The sequence below is a fragment of the Peromyscus maniculatus genome, chromosome 7 (assembly GCF_049852395.1).
Source record: "Peromyscus maniculatus bairdii isolate BWxNUB_F1_BW_parent chromosome 7, HU_Pman_BW_mat_3.1, whole genome shotgun sequence".
In the NCBI taxonomy this organism is placed as follows: domain Eukaryota; kingdom Metazoa; phylum Chordata; class Mammalia; order Rodentia; family Cricetidae; genus Peromyscus; species Peromyscus maniculatus.
The window spans coordinates 33,099,569-33,113,697 of NC_134858.1; the positions used below are offsets into that span (position 1 = coordinate 33,099,569).

Below are 14,129 nucleotides of genomic sequence, written 5' to 3' on the forward strand. Positions count from 1 at the left end.
GTCTTCTTACTTTAGTTAACTCAGCCTAGAAACTCCCTCATGAACATGCCCAGAAGTTTGCTTCTGTGGGCCTTCTGGATCTGAAGATTAACCCTCATGAGTGAGATACCTATTAATGAGGACTGACTGCTCTAAAGATTAGGGACACAGCCTTTGCTATGTCTTCTCTTTTCTCTTCTCTTCTCTTCTCTTCTCTTCTCTTCTCTTCTCTTCTCTTCTCTTCTCTTCTCTTCTCTTCTCTTCTCTTCTCTTCTTTCATCCCACCCCACCCCACCCCACCCCACCCCATCCCATCCCATCCCATCCCATTCCACCCCATTTTATTCTGTTAGTTAGCCAGATGCAGCTGGGATATTCCTGCTTTTGCCTTGCTTGGGGTTAGTAATTTGTAACTTGACTATAATAAGAGGATACAGCCAAGGTAGCTTCACTCTCCTGTGGGCTTTTGTGGAAGTAGACCCTCATCTCCATTTCTGTCTGTGAAATCTCTACATGAGGCCAGCTGACACATGTCTGTGGGGCAGCCAAACCATAAGGACAAAAGTAAAAGCAGAACTAGGGCTCCCTAAAGCTTAAGCTGAGATTCAGGGCGGAAGGCACTGCATAAGTGGGAATTCTGGGAAGTAACTTTGGAAACTAATTTTCCAGAGGGTGGGAGAACAATGCTGACTATTAAAAACAAACAAACAAACAAGACCTACCACGTTTATTTATTGTGTATGTGGGCATGGGTGTGCATGCCATGGTGCACATGTAGGGGTCAGAGGGCGACTTGTTGGTTCTCATCCACCCTGTGGGTTCTAGGGATGGAACCCAGGTTGTCAGGCTCTTGCCATTGTCCACTGAGCCATCCCACTGTCCCCAGGTTCTTCCTCTGTCGCTTTGCTCACAGTAGAATGCACTGTCTATTGTGTTGGACTCACCAAGTCTTTTTAAATTCAGTTAGTAAATTGTTATCGCAAAAACTGAGTATTAATACAGAGGTAAGTTAAAAATAAAAGTACTTTTACTAGTCAACTATTACGTCATGCTACTGGTTTTTCCAAACAATCCCTCTGCTTCCCAGTGAGTAGAAAGATTGACAATAGAAGTTAGATGTCACTGTGAATGAAACAGTGAAATGTTACTTGTTTTCATGTCTGGGATTCAAGCTGTGCTCATAATGTCAGCCTGGGCAATGGTATGAACTGGGTAGAAGATGCTGGAAAAGTGAACTCCTTCAACCCGTCTCCCCCTTTTCTTCTCCCCCCTCTATGCAGTTCCTTTCGAAACAAATACAAAAGCAGAGTCAGTCACACCTTCTGAAGCTACTCAGAATGATGAACGAGATCCAAGAGATGGTTCAGAGTCTAGCTTGCTGAACTTATTTCCAATGAAGGTGCATTCCAGTGGAGTGGAACTGCCAGCAGAGAAAAACGCCTCCGTCCCCGATGCTCCTAACATACTGAGCCCCCCACAGACCCACATGCCAGATACATACAACCTGGTGTGGAGGGCAGGGAGGGATGGCGGACTGCCCATCAATGCCTATTTCGTGAAGTACCGAAAGGTAAAGCTTTCCCATTCATTTTTCTTTTCTCATTCCTTAGCCCTGTGTGTGTGTGTGTGTGTGTGTGTGTGTGTGTGTGTGTGTGTGTGTGTGTGTGTGTGTGTAACATTTGCTTATTATGTTTCACATTTTGTGGGAGGGTAGAAAGATGAGTGCTCTAGAATAGGTTTGTCAGAGGTATCTCCATCAGTCATGCTAGATTGACAGATCTTAGAAAACTGTATGAATGAAGTATCTTTTCCCCCCAAATAGAAGTGTGAATCCAAAGTAACCATAAAATTTCCCCTCTCTCATTCCCTCCCTCCCACCCTGTGCTGGGGGTGGAACTCAAGGCTTCAAGCTAGGCTAGAGGTTACCACTGAGTTCTACCTCCAACCCCATCACTTACCGCTTTCTATGAAACCTCTTGTTTTAATCCACTGGGTATCAAATGCTGTAAACTACTTTGAAAACCTAAGTTCTCTCCTTTGCTAAGAAGGTAGAATACTCATCAAATAAAGAGCACCTGTTGGAGCAAGGCCCTCTGGCATTGTCTGTGATCGTCACATTGTAGGCTGGCCTCTTAGTGGTACTAGAGTCTTAAATGGTTTGGTTATTTATTTTCATTGTGCTTGGGCCTCTATCTGTTGATTCTTTGGGTGATATTTTTCCTCTGCAGGTTTGTATTAAAGCAAAACTTAAAAGCTCCTCTTATTTAATGAGAGCAATACATTCCATAAGACAAATGTATCTCTTGCTTACAATAATATATCACTTCTGCAAACTCCTCTAGAATTAAATGAATACTAGATTTTTGTGATTGGGAAGAAAGGTTTCCTGTCCTCCATCTCTCATTATTCTGGCTTTCTCTTGAGCAGCTGGATGATGGTACTGGTGCAGTGGGCAGCTGGCACACGGTTCGTGTCCCAGGAAGTGAAAATGAGCTGCATCTGACTGAGCTGGAGCCGTCCAGTCTGTATGAAGTGTTGATGGTGGCTAGAAGTGCAGCCGGTGAAGGGCAGCCTGCCATGCTTACCTTCCGCACCAGCAAAGGTGAGTGCCACCTTCTGTCAGAGTAAACTGGTTACCTAATGTCAGTTTATCAGTATGAATCCACTGGACAGTAGAAATCCTAAGAGATAAAATCTGTTACACATGCACACTGTAGCACCTTTTGAGGACTACACTTAAGGGTTGTATTATTTATTCCATTGTAATAATCCATATGTATTTTTGCAAGTTCATGATCAGCAGCATTGAGATGGGCAAAGCAGGTGTGTCAGAGGTAGTCAGGTTGAGATCCAGCCCAGTGGAGCTTACACTCTGATGAGGAAGGTAAAGGGCACACTCAGCAATTCCAGACAAAATCCAACTTGATTCTGGGACTTAAGCAATGCTCTCCATGCATTGGCAGTACAGAAAATAGACAAAGCTAGTCCTTGTGGAGTTCATGTTCTAGATGGGAGGAGCATACACCCAAGGTCTAAGCACCTCAGGGGGAGGTGTTAACAAAGAAGTAACTTCAGGGATGGACTCTGAGTTGGAGTTACTGTAAGGAGGTGGCTAGGGATATGGTCAGGATTAGCAGTGAGATGTTTAAAGAAGGGGAAGTAAAAAGCCTTTACACATCGGTGGAAAGAAAGTGCTTGGTGTGCACACTAGAAACACCACAGGGGCTTCTGTGATGTCTGGGTATGTGTGTGTGACAGTGAGGCTGGGTCACACAGCACTCTGTGGAACTTGACAAGGCTTTGCCTGTGACGCCCAGGGAGAAAGGAGGAGCTGAATGTCTGGGCTGGAGTTATGGAGTCAAGTGTAATGCAGGAGGGTAGGACAGACAAAAGACAGACAATGTGAGCAGTATCATGACAGAATTCCAGAAGAATCTTCCTGATGAACAGCTTGTGAGGGGAGTCCAGGTGGAAGACCCTGTGCTGGAGTGGTCTAAATACAGGGACATACTTCAGAGGGGGAGGGGATCCCTGAGGAAGCAGGTTCTACCCCAGTGCTATAGTTGGAATTTTCTTTGGGCCTCCAACCAGCTCCAAATAAAGACATGGAGGCTTATTATTAATTATGAATGCTCAGCCTTCGCTTAGGCTTGTCCCACTAGCTCTTTTCATTTAATTTATCCTGTTTCTCTTCATCTATGTTTTGCCTTGGGACTTTTTACCTTTCTTTCATTCTGTATGTCCTACTTTCCTGCTTCTTCTGTGTCTGTCTGTCTAGCCTCTGGTGTCTCCCTATCATCTCCTTTTCTCTCTTTCTAAACCTAAAGTCCTCCTCCTCCTCCTTACTCTCCCTGCCCGGAAGTTCCACCCATACCTCTTCCCTTGCTATTGGCCATTCAACTTTTCATTAGATCAGTCAGGTACCTTAGGTAGGCCAGGCAAAACAGCAACACATCTTTACAAAATTAAACAAATACAACACATCTTTACATAGTTAAACAAATATTCCACAACACAGTGCTGTAAGAAAAATGGCCTCGGAGGATTGGGAAGGACTCAGCCTTTGGGAAAAGACTTTCATTGACTCACTGTTGGGCAGAAATGAGTACTTCCCATTTTAAATGAATGTTCAGTTAGTTTTCACCACTCCGTCCTAGTTATTTATAGTCTGACCTATAACTGCTGAATAGCTGTTTCTGTTTAAAAACTAAAAAAACAACAAGACCAAATTTCACTTTTGCTTGTTGAAACATGAAAAGTTAGCGTGGTATTTTTCTGTGGGAAAACAACTTAACAGAAGCTCCTTAATTATTAATATTATTTTGGAATGAATGCATACAACAAAAAGGAAAATTAGAATCTTCGCTCAAGTCCTTATTGGCTTTCCTGGTCCTGTTGTTGTGTTAGTCAAGATTCTCTACAGGAACAGAACCAGTACAAGTATGTAGACATAGATATACACACACATATAGACAGATACATACATATATATACACATATGCACACACATGGACAGACATAGACAGACATACACATACATAGACATAAACATGCATATACATATACATATAGACAGACATAGGCCGAGATGTACATAGACATAGACAGACATAGACATAGAGGGGCATAGACATGACTTTAAACTGGCCCACATTAAGTGTACCGACAGTGTCTCACAGCTGAGAGGCTAAGAACCTTGGGAGGCGCTTGGTCTTTGAGGCCTGCAGCCTCAGCCTTCGGAGCAGTCCCACAGTGGCTGTCTCTCGCTGGAGAGCTAACAACCTGCTGCTTACTCAGTCCGGGAGGCTTGGTGCCTCAGCAGTCCCAGCCTGGTGCTGCAGACCTGGAAGGTTCCTGGAGAGCTGTTTGCCCTCAGTCAGCCATGGAGACTGGAAACACTGGAATGAGCAGCAGCAGAGGGGGAACCAGTCAGCAGCAAAAGGGAACCGAAGTGAGCAAGTCTGGTCTGCTGCCATAGGTCTGGGGAGGGTCTTCCACAGCAGTTAAGGCAGGCAGGACAGTTCTTCGCTCAAGGCTCCCCTCTCAGGTGGTTCTAACTTGTGGCAAGCTTACACCCAAACCAACCATCACAGTTGTGTTTTCCATGTGTCAGCTCAAGCAGTACCACAAAGAAAGACACATTTAGCTTTCTTTTAATGATGCTACAGAAAAACCAAGCAACCTTGGTCCTAAAGACCAAGTTAATGTAAGGGGGGTATTGTGTTTAGACACAGACACATGTATCTTTAGAGCTAGTCATGGTTCATGGTCATTTTTTTGTTTTGTTTTTATTTCACATATATAAGCTTATTGTTTTTTAAAAAAACTTTACAGAAAAAATGGCATCGTCAAAAAACACCCAGGCATCCTTTCCACCTGTGGGCATCCCTAAGCGTCCTGTTATTTCCGAGGCTTCCAACAGCAATTTTGGAGTTGTGCTTACGGATTCCTCTAGGCATAGTGGAGGTAAAGAATCTTCATCTTGTTTGTTTATAAATGTCAGTGTCCTGTTTCACTGGGGGAGATAGGACAGAATGGGACATTTGTTATTTAGGTTATGTTCTCCCCTGAAGAGCTACTTTGTGTGTGTGTGTGTATGTGTGTGTGTGTGTGTGTGTGTGTGTGTGTGTGTGTGTGTGTGTATGATTGGTGTACATGTGTACACCTTACAGGACTTCCACTTCAGAGCTACTTTTCAGTTACCTTATGTACACTACTTACATGACTACCAGCTTTATTAGAGTAAAAACGAATACTTGACTAGTTACTTAACCCAACCTGCAGAAGTTACTGACTGCCAGCACAGCAGAGATAAAATAATCCTTGCTCTCAAGGATCTAAAGCATAGTGGGCGATACAGACATCTGAACACACACACACACACACACACACACACACACACACACACACACACACACACACCAGGGAACTGACTGCTGAAAACAGAAGAGGCAGCTAAGCCCATAGCAGGAGGATGGATAGTGTACACAGGCATGCCAGTAACAGCCAGCTTGTCCATTCTGCTCATGCTTATGCTCCTGGTGACGTGGACCCTCAGGAGAGATACTCAACTCACCCTGATACAAAGGAGGGCACACAGTGGTTCCCACGGCTGCTTGGCATCTTGAGCTAAGCCTCAGAAGACAAGATTGATGCCTCCAGATGAAGGAGCAGGAAAGGCAAAGATACCCTTATGCAGATGGACAGATGACATGTTGCCTTCAGTTCTTTAGTGTGACTTATTGTTGTTGGAGATGATGATAGTGTAAGGAAGCAGGTAGGTGCCCATGTCCTATATGACACACTTAGAAGTGTGATCTCGGCCAGTGAGTAGGGACACTTATTGCCTGATAACCCAACTTTGACCCCTGGGACCCACCTGGTGAAAGAAGAGAAAGGGAGTTTGCATATTGTTCTCTGACCTCCACACGTGTGCTGTGTCATATGCCTCTCCACCCATGACAAATACATACCTACATAAATAAATGAATAAATAAAATGAGACATTTTAAAAATGCAATCTTTTCCTGGGAGCTATCAAGAGTCCTAGTACTGAACTTGGAAAGGGAGATTCCAAGATCATGAAGATGGTCTCCCCAGCATGAGATTCCTTTATTATACTTTGGATGTATTGGCCCCTAGGGTTTCCCCAAATTCTAGGAACTTGACTATATAATTTGTGGTAGTGGGGGACTGTATTCATGCTACCCCTTCAAAAGAGCCCTAAAGGATTTTAAAGAGGAAGAAACGCGAAAGACTCACCCAGAGAAATATGAAGAAGGAGGGGAGGGCAGAGCTGAGGCTGGGGTGACTGGATCGATGTTGTTGAACGACAGGGAGGAAGGTCGGGTGTGGGCACGCGGGACCATTTAAAGGATGAGAAAAGACTGGAGGTGAAGATTGTGAGTTTGGAATTCTCCAAACTGAAATACACATAGGAAATGATCTGTTGGCTGTTTACAGCAGCTTCTTGAGGAGGGGAGCCTGTCTGCTTCCCGGATGAGGTAACTGATGATCTGAGGTCTCAGTGGGCTAGACAGTGGTGGAGCCGCTGTAGGAATCTATGTCTTCCCAGTGCAGCTGCTGTGTGAAAGAGACTGAGTGTGCTTTTCTCTGTAGACATATTCTCCTCAGTGACCTTCTTTCTTCTTTGGCCTGTGGCATTTGGTGAGTTTGAACCTTGCACAGTCACCCTGAGAAAGTCGCTTGATTTTCAGTAAAGACCCGCATTAACATTTCTGCTCATTCTGTTTCTTTCCATTGCTTTCTAGTGGAAAGGAATACAGTAAGTATCACCTGCAGTCTGCTAATGCCTTCTTCTGTTTATCCCACAAATCCCATATTTCTTTTGTAAAACACCCTGGTTTTCTGCACACAAGTACCATGTTCAGTGTGACTTCCTTCATATGCCTTAGAAATGAGAGTTAAAATGATGCTGGGGTCAAACAAGCTGCTTGAGAGGCATGGACCCAGGAGAGAGATACAGCTTCTTTTGTGGCTTCACCAATATCGTGGCCCAGGTTGGCCTTCCATGTCCAGCTTTAGCAACTCATTGTCAGCATCCGAAAGACCCCCTGGCTTCCTGGGATGTCCACAGACTTCACAGGAGGCTGATGTGGAAGCAGAGTGGCAGTTTACTGGGGTTCAGTGTAACTATTCCGTGGGCCGTCCTTGTAGGAATCACGAAGGCAGTCAGTTACAACCACCAGCCTGCTTGTTCAGCAAGGGAAGTCAGGTCCCCCATTTAAATGCCAGTGGCCTCACTCCCGATGTTTCCCATCTGCCACAGGGTCTAGTCCTATCCTGTGGCGTAGGACAGCACCTGTGCCCTGTGGTAGTCGGACATGATCTCTCACCCACTTTTCCGTGTTTGTGTCGTTGTCCTTCCGTGGCTCTGTTCCTATCTCCCTCCCATCCTCTCCTTCCCTTGTTACCTTGCTAGTATTGATTTTGCTCTGTTTCATCTGTGCGTGCGCTGACCGTTTTAGTTTCAAAGCAGCAATTCCTGAAGCCTTGAGGCATATTCAAGGAGGGTAATCGTAACAGTTAGTGTAACAATCAGTAGGTCGTTGGCTTTGTTTTATGTAATTCAGAAGACACCTCAAAGAAGAAAACATTTGTGAGAATTGTTTATATATCATAACCAAAATCAAATAATTACTTGCACACGGCTTTAGTCATACATCTAAAATAGAATAGCAGAAACGATCATATTCATTAACTTTCATTCTTTGTGAGTTAATTATCATATCTGTAATCATTCGACTTTCCAGTTTCCTGTATTTCCTTTCCTGTACATTTCATTTCCCATTAGCTTTTAAAGAGGACAGGGAGACAGGCTGTAATATTATTGCTATGACAAAAAAAAATTGATGAGGGACCTTTAACACAGGGTTTGGGATTTACCCCTCATAGTGTTTTGGGGTTATTCCTGCCTCTGGCACCGTGGTGATGGTGGAATAAATGTTCCAATTTTCAGTCCCGGAGGCTCCAGACCGTCCTACCATCTCTACAGCATCAGAGACCTCCGTCTATGTCACCTGGATCCCCCGGGCAAATGGCGGCTCTCCAATCACTGCCTTCAAGGTGGAATATAAACGGATGAGGACTAGTGACTGGCTGGTGGCCGCTGAAGATATCCCTCCTTCCAAACTTTCTGTGGAAGTTCGTAGTTTAGAACCAGGTAATAATACTTTTTTTTTACTTGCTATTTTTTGTGGTAACAAATGCTTATTGTGGAAAAATTTGAAAATAAAGAAAGAGAATAAGTTATCTGAACTATACCCATCCATAGACAGGGTTTATGTTTGGTATATTTCTTTCTAGTCTTTTTTTTTTTCTCTATGACTTTATACGCCCTGGAATTTTGTCATAAATACAGTTTTGCATCCCTCATTTTATATCAAACTTTGTAAATGTATCATACTTTGCTTAACTATTTGTGTTGCTGTTGCTGTTGTTTTAGTAGTGGAGATCGAAGCCAAGGCCTTGTGCATGTTAAACAAGTACTCTACCACTGAGCCACATCACCACCCCTTAACCATTTGATTTCTGGATTTTAAGTTGTTTCTCTAATCCCATTCAGCCCCAAACCTTGAGACTATTAAAAAGGAGGAAAAAGTGTGAATAAATTTATCCTTTTTGGGGGGCTCAGGACCACTTTAGCTCCTGGAATTTTAAATATACACAGATGTAGCAGATGTCTGTGTCTAACTTTGTGTCGTGGGGGAACAGATGCAGTTAGTTGAGAAGAGACAGCAATTTTATGTTGCTGGAGGTCCTCTCTCTAGGTTCCACCAAGCCCCGCAGTCCCACAATCCATGTATAAAATAATCACTCAGACGCTTATATCACTTATAAACTGTATGGCCATGGCAGGCTTCTTGCTAACTGTTCTTTTATCTTAAATTAACCCATTTTTATAAATCTATACCTTGCCACGTGGCTGGTGGCTTACCAGAGTCTTTACATGCTGCTTCTCCTGGCGGTGGCTGCAGTGTCTCCCTCCTCAGCCTTCTGCTTCCCAGAATTCTCCTCTCTCCTTGTCCCACCTACTTCCTGCCTGGCAACCTACTTCCTGCCTGGTCACTGGCCATCAGTGTTTTATTTATATAGAGCAATATCCACAGCAATTTTAGATATGGGTATTGGTACCAAGTGACACTTTCTAGACTGAAAATCTTCCAGTGATTGTGTTTGAGTGACGAGGACACTCACTTCAAGATTTTAACTTATTCTTTAGATGCACCATAACATCATTACAGGTTTTTATAGTTTAAAACGTTTTGGTTTTGCCCCATCTCCTAGGTTCAACATACAAATTTAGGGTCATTGCCATCAACCATTATGGTGAGAGTTTTCGGAGCTCAGCATCCCGTCCTTACCAGGTGGCTGGCTTCCCAAATCGTTTCTCCAACCGCCCAATAACTGGACCTCACATTGCATACACAGAGGCTGTCAGCGACACTCAAATCATGCTAAAGTGGACGGTACGTGAGTGGACATCTTCTCAATCAGGTTTCCTGTCAGCGTAATGTGCTCGTGATGTGATGCTATGAGCAACCAGTTGTTGAACTTTTAATTGTGGGAAGTAGAAGGGCACTGATGTTTGTCTAAAGCACATATTCTAAGAGACAGGGGTAAAATGGAATTATCGTTTATTTTGACCTCATCAAAATGTTGTTAACTTAATTGACACTTTATGATTTATTCTTTTTGAACCAAGTGTACATTTAGTTTTGAAGCTAGTGAAGTGTATACTGTTTTATTTTTGTTTAGTCCTGCAATATGATAAATGATCATATATCTTTGAATATCTCTGAATCAGGTTAGAAAATGGCCACTATACATATTGCAAAATAAAGCTAGAGAAACATTGCCGTACAGATGAGGAAATTTGGAGATTACTCTTATTTTTGCCTTTGACAAGTCTTTGCTTCTGTTTCCTAGTATATTCCATCGAGTAACAATAACACTCCCATTCAAGGATTTTATATTTACTACCGGCCAACAGACAGTGACAATGACAGTGATTACAAGAGGGATGTTGTTGAAGGTGAGTTCCTTGGTAAGCTGGAGCCCCTGAGAAAGTGCTTTTATGGGGAGGGGCTAAACATCAGGAGCCATCATCACAGACTAACACGAGTTAGAAATGAGCTGGCTTATGCTGTTCACTTTGTTCCAGTGAAACCCAATTTCCCCAATTCCCTCTCTCTTGCTGTACATATATACATATATACATACATATATATATATATACATACATATACACACACACACACACACACATACACATATACACATGTAATACATACACACACACATATATATATATATATATTATAGTGTCCTGATTTTGTTGCAGAGTCAGGTGTAAAAGTATGGAGAAGATGACTTGTATCTGAAAAATAAATTGACTTTTTTTTTTTAATGACCAGTGACCTGAATGTATAAATCAGTTACAACTTTTTACTACATTAAAAAATAACTCTCCTTAGTTTGTGGACCTGTTCACTAGGATGATCACATCTTAGTGTATTACCAACCTCTAGTGATGTTGAGAAGTTGGAGTGCTTTATATTGGGAATAAGAAACAGCCCAGGTGTGAAGTGTTACTGCTCCTCTGATGCATTTAAATTTAGAACAATCTAGAATGTGGCCTGATGGCTGCTGTGACCCACTGGGCCCCATCTGCAACCTCAACCATGCCTTTTGCATCTTTTCTCATTGGAGATGTTGACACCAGCCTCAGGTCCTCGGTGCACAACTGTTCCTGCCACCCCACCCCCACCCCCGTTCCCCTTTCCTAACACTGTGCATGGGTATTCTCACTCTTCTCTGTTGGGACTTCACATGTCTCTTCCCCAGACCAGATCTTCCCTGGAGTTCTAACCCAAGTACACCCTTCATGTTTATTTCATAACATTTAATCAAAGTCTAGATATGTGAGTATGAGTGTTTGAAACGGTATGTTTCTCTTACTAAATATCAACTTCCTTTGGACATGGATCTTTGTTTCCTCTGCTGTGTTCTCAGCAGGTTCCTCTTGATTCCTCATCCTGTGATGAGGCATTTGGTATCGGATGGATTGATAGGCTTGTGAATGGAGTCCAAAGTAAGAGCCGTGGAGTGTCTGGTGGTGCTTGCGCTGGAAGCAGGGGCAGCATGAGAGCTGTGTGCAGGCCTTTGTGCAGGAGGGGGGTTGCTTCAGTCGAGACAGGTGGTCCTAAGGACATGATATAGGGAAGAACTGTCTAACATAAATGTCTAGCTTCCCTCACAAGGTGATAGGTCCCTCGAGTCTGGAAGCATCAGGTATAAATCAGGTGCTCTATTCTTGGTAATATCGTACATGGGTTTCTTGGTTTGGGAGGAAAACTTCTTCCAAGCTCTGCTTTTAGTCCAAGATTCTGATCTTTTGAAATAGTGAATGTCTTGGTTGGATGTATAGTAGTTCAGGGATAGAACATGTGCTTAGCATGTGCTAGGCCCTAAGTTATGTATGTCATGCACTCATACATACATCCCTGTATACATAAATACATATACGTACAGCAAATCTTGTCAGAAAATTGCCCTAGGCCTAGGATTTACCATATGACTTTCTGGCATTAAATACATAGGTTTAAAAAAATTAGTTTAGCCGGGTGGCAGTGGCCCACACCTTTAATCCCAGCACTCGGGAGGCAGAGGCAGGCGGATCTCCATGAGTTCGAGGGCAGCCTGGTCCACAGAGCGTTATTCAGGACAGGCTCCAAAACTTCACAGAGAAACCCTGTCTCGAAAACAAAACAAAAATTAGTTTAAGTATGCTATATCATATCAAACATTACAGCATTTTTTTGAGATTTTGTTTTTATCTTATATATATGAATATTTTCCCTGTATGTTTGTGTGTGTACCACGTGTGTGCCTGATGCCTTCAGAGGTCAGAAGAGGGAGTCAGATTCCCTGGAACTGAAGTTCTGGATCAGTTGTAAGCTGCCCTGTAGGCACTGGAACCAAACCAGGTCCTCTACAGAATGAGCAAGTGCTCCTCACTGCTGAGCCGTCTTCCAGCTCCTGTAGGGTTTCTTCTAGTATTTATTCACTGGAATTACTTTTGCAACTTAATAAGATCTTTGCAGTCTGGGTTTTTGTATTTACTAGGGTAGCTGCACTTGACTGTGTTTTGAACAAAGGATGGTTTGTTCTTCTCGGCTATAATTTTTAGTGGCACACTTACTCTGTGCTCTCAGAAGTCATCAGTAGCCATCTTGAGGGAGAGTCGTGAACACAAGGAACATGAGGAGAGAGTGGGAAGCCTTTGGTGGTCTAGACATCCGTGCCTTGGGTGTGTTTGGTGTGTGAACATTCAGTGCACTGCACATAGTGTGTTTGGCTCTTCAGTTTGCATACTTTCCGTCAATCAAAGGACTGTTAGAAAAAAAACAAACCCAGAAAGATAATTATGACTTCTGCATTTTGTTCTGTCCAAGTCTTTGTTTTAGTTTAGATGATGTAGAAGTATGGGGATATCAGATTTTTATTTTTAAAACTTTCGACATTGGTTAAACATTTGGCATAAGATGGCTCTAAACAAAGCCGATGTAAGTGGCATAAGTAGCCTCTGGGTCTGTCCCTCTTCCTCACCTTCCTGCTTGTACTTTCTGGGACTCCCTGTGGGTTAACAGTTTTTCAACTGCGCTCTTCAGAGGAGTCTTTGAACTGTTGCAGACCTCTGCAAACTGAGTGTGAGCCTGGCACTCAGAGAGGTTAGCAGCACTCTGAGTCTAGCAGTTCTCGCAGATGGAGTTTCTCCTGCTTCTTGGCGAGCTTGTTTATAAACGTAGCACACTGAGCAGTTAGATGTTTAAGTGGGATCCACTGTGCTGTGTAATTTGCTTATTCCTTATTTTCAAGTTTATTCATTTGAAATTCTTTCTGTGGCAATTGGAGCTATTGGTCTATTCTCTCAAATCCAGGAACAAAATGCTCATTTAAAACAGATACTTAAAATTTTCTTTAAAGATTTTGGTTACTCATGTGTGTATTGATCGAAAATTTAGGTCTCCCCCACCCCCATTTCTCCCTTTCTCTCTTTATTGAGTCAGTTATAAAGACTACAATAAGAACGCTTACCTTTCTTCTATTATCAGATCTTCTCCTTTCTCTGCCACATTTAGATAAATTACGAGTGTTCTCAGGCTGTCAGTGTTTTTGTGTAGAGTATTTTTGTCTTGTTAAGAGGACTTCCAGATAAATCAGTGTATAAAACTCATGGTGCTCTCTAATTCTAAGCCCGAGGCTTACCTGAGTGTGTACACTCATTGAATGGGTTTAGGTACAACAGTACACATAGCTATCTCACTTACCAAAGATAAAAATTCTTCTGTTTGCCGACCTATAGCTTTTGCTATTGGAAAGATCAGACACAACAGTGAAATACAAATCTAAGAAGGTCTATATTGTAACTGTTTTTCTCCTAAAAACCAATCAGAAGCTTAACCCCGTTACTAGTTCTCTGAAGGGAGTGCCCTGGGTGTAGCAGAGATGTAATAGATGGGTGTAGGACCAGGGAAGCCCAAAAGCTAGAGTGAGCAGTAGTCTTGTGGGGAATCTTTGCATTTTAGAAATAGGCCCATTCCAGCTTCAGCCAGTTCCTTGTTTAA

General features: G+C 42.9%; 1 protein-coding gene across 8 annotated transcripts in view; it reads left to right on the forward strand.

The window, feature by feature from the left end:
• Positions 1 to 14,129, forward strand: part of Cdon (cell adhesion associated, oncogene regulated) — a 92,739-nt gene that overhangs the window by 50,872 nt on the left and 27,738 nt on the right. For all 8 annotated transcript variants that reach the window (XM_076575987.1, XM_076575986.1, XM_006979790.4 and 5 more), the window contains 6 exons: positions 1,260 to 1,549; positions 2,407 to 2,581; positions 5,314 to 5,445; positions 8,459 to 8,662; positions 9,787 to 9,968; positions 10,429 to 10,534. In XM_076575987.1, coding sequence (XP_076432102.1) covers positions 1,260 to 1,549; positions 2,407 to 2,581; positions 5,314 to 5,445; positions 8,459 to 8,662; positions 9,787 to 9,968; positions 10,429 to 10,534 — 1,089 coding nt within the window. The remainder of the gene's footprint in view (positions 1 to 1,259; positions 1,550 to 2,406; positions 2,582 to 5,313; positions 5,446 to 8,458; positions 8,663 to 9,786; positions 9,969 to 10,428; positions 10,535 to 14,129) is intronic.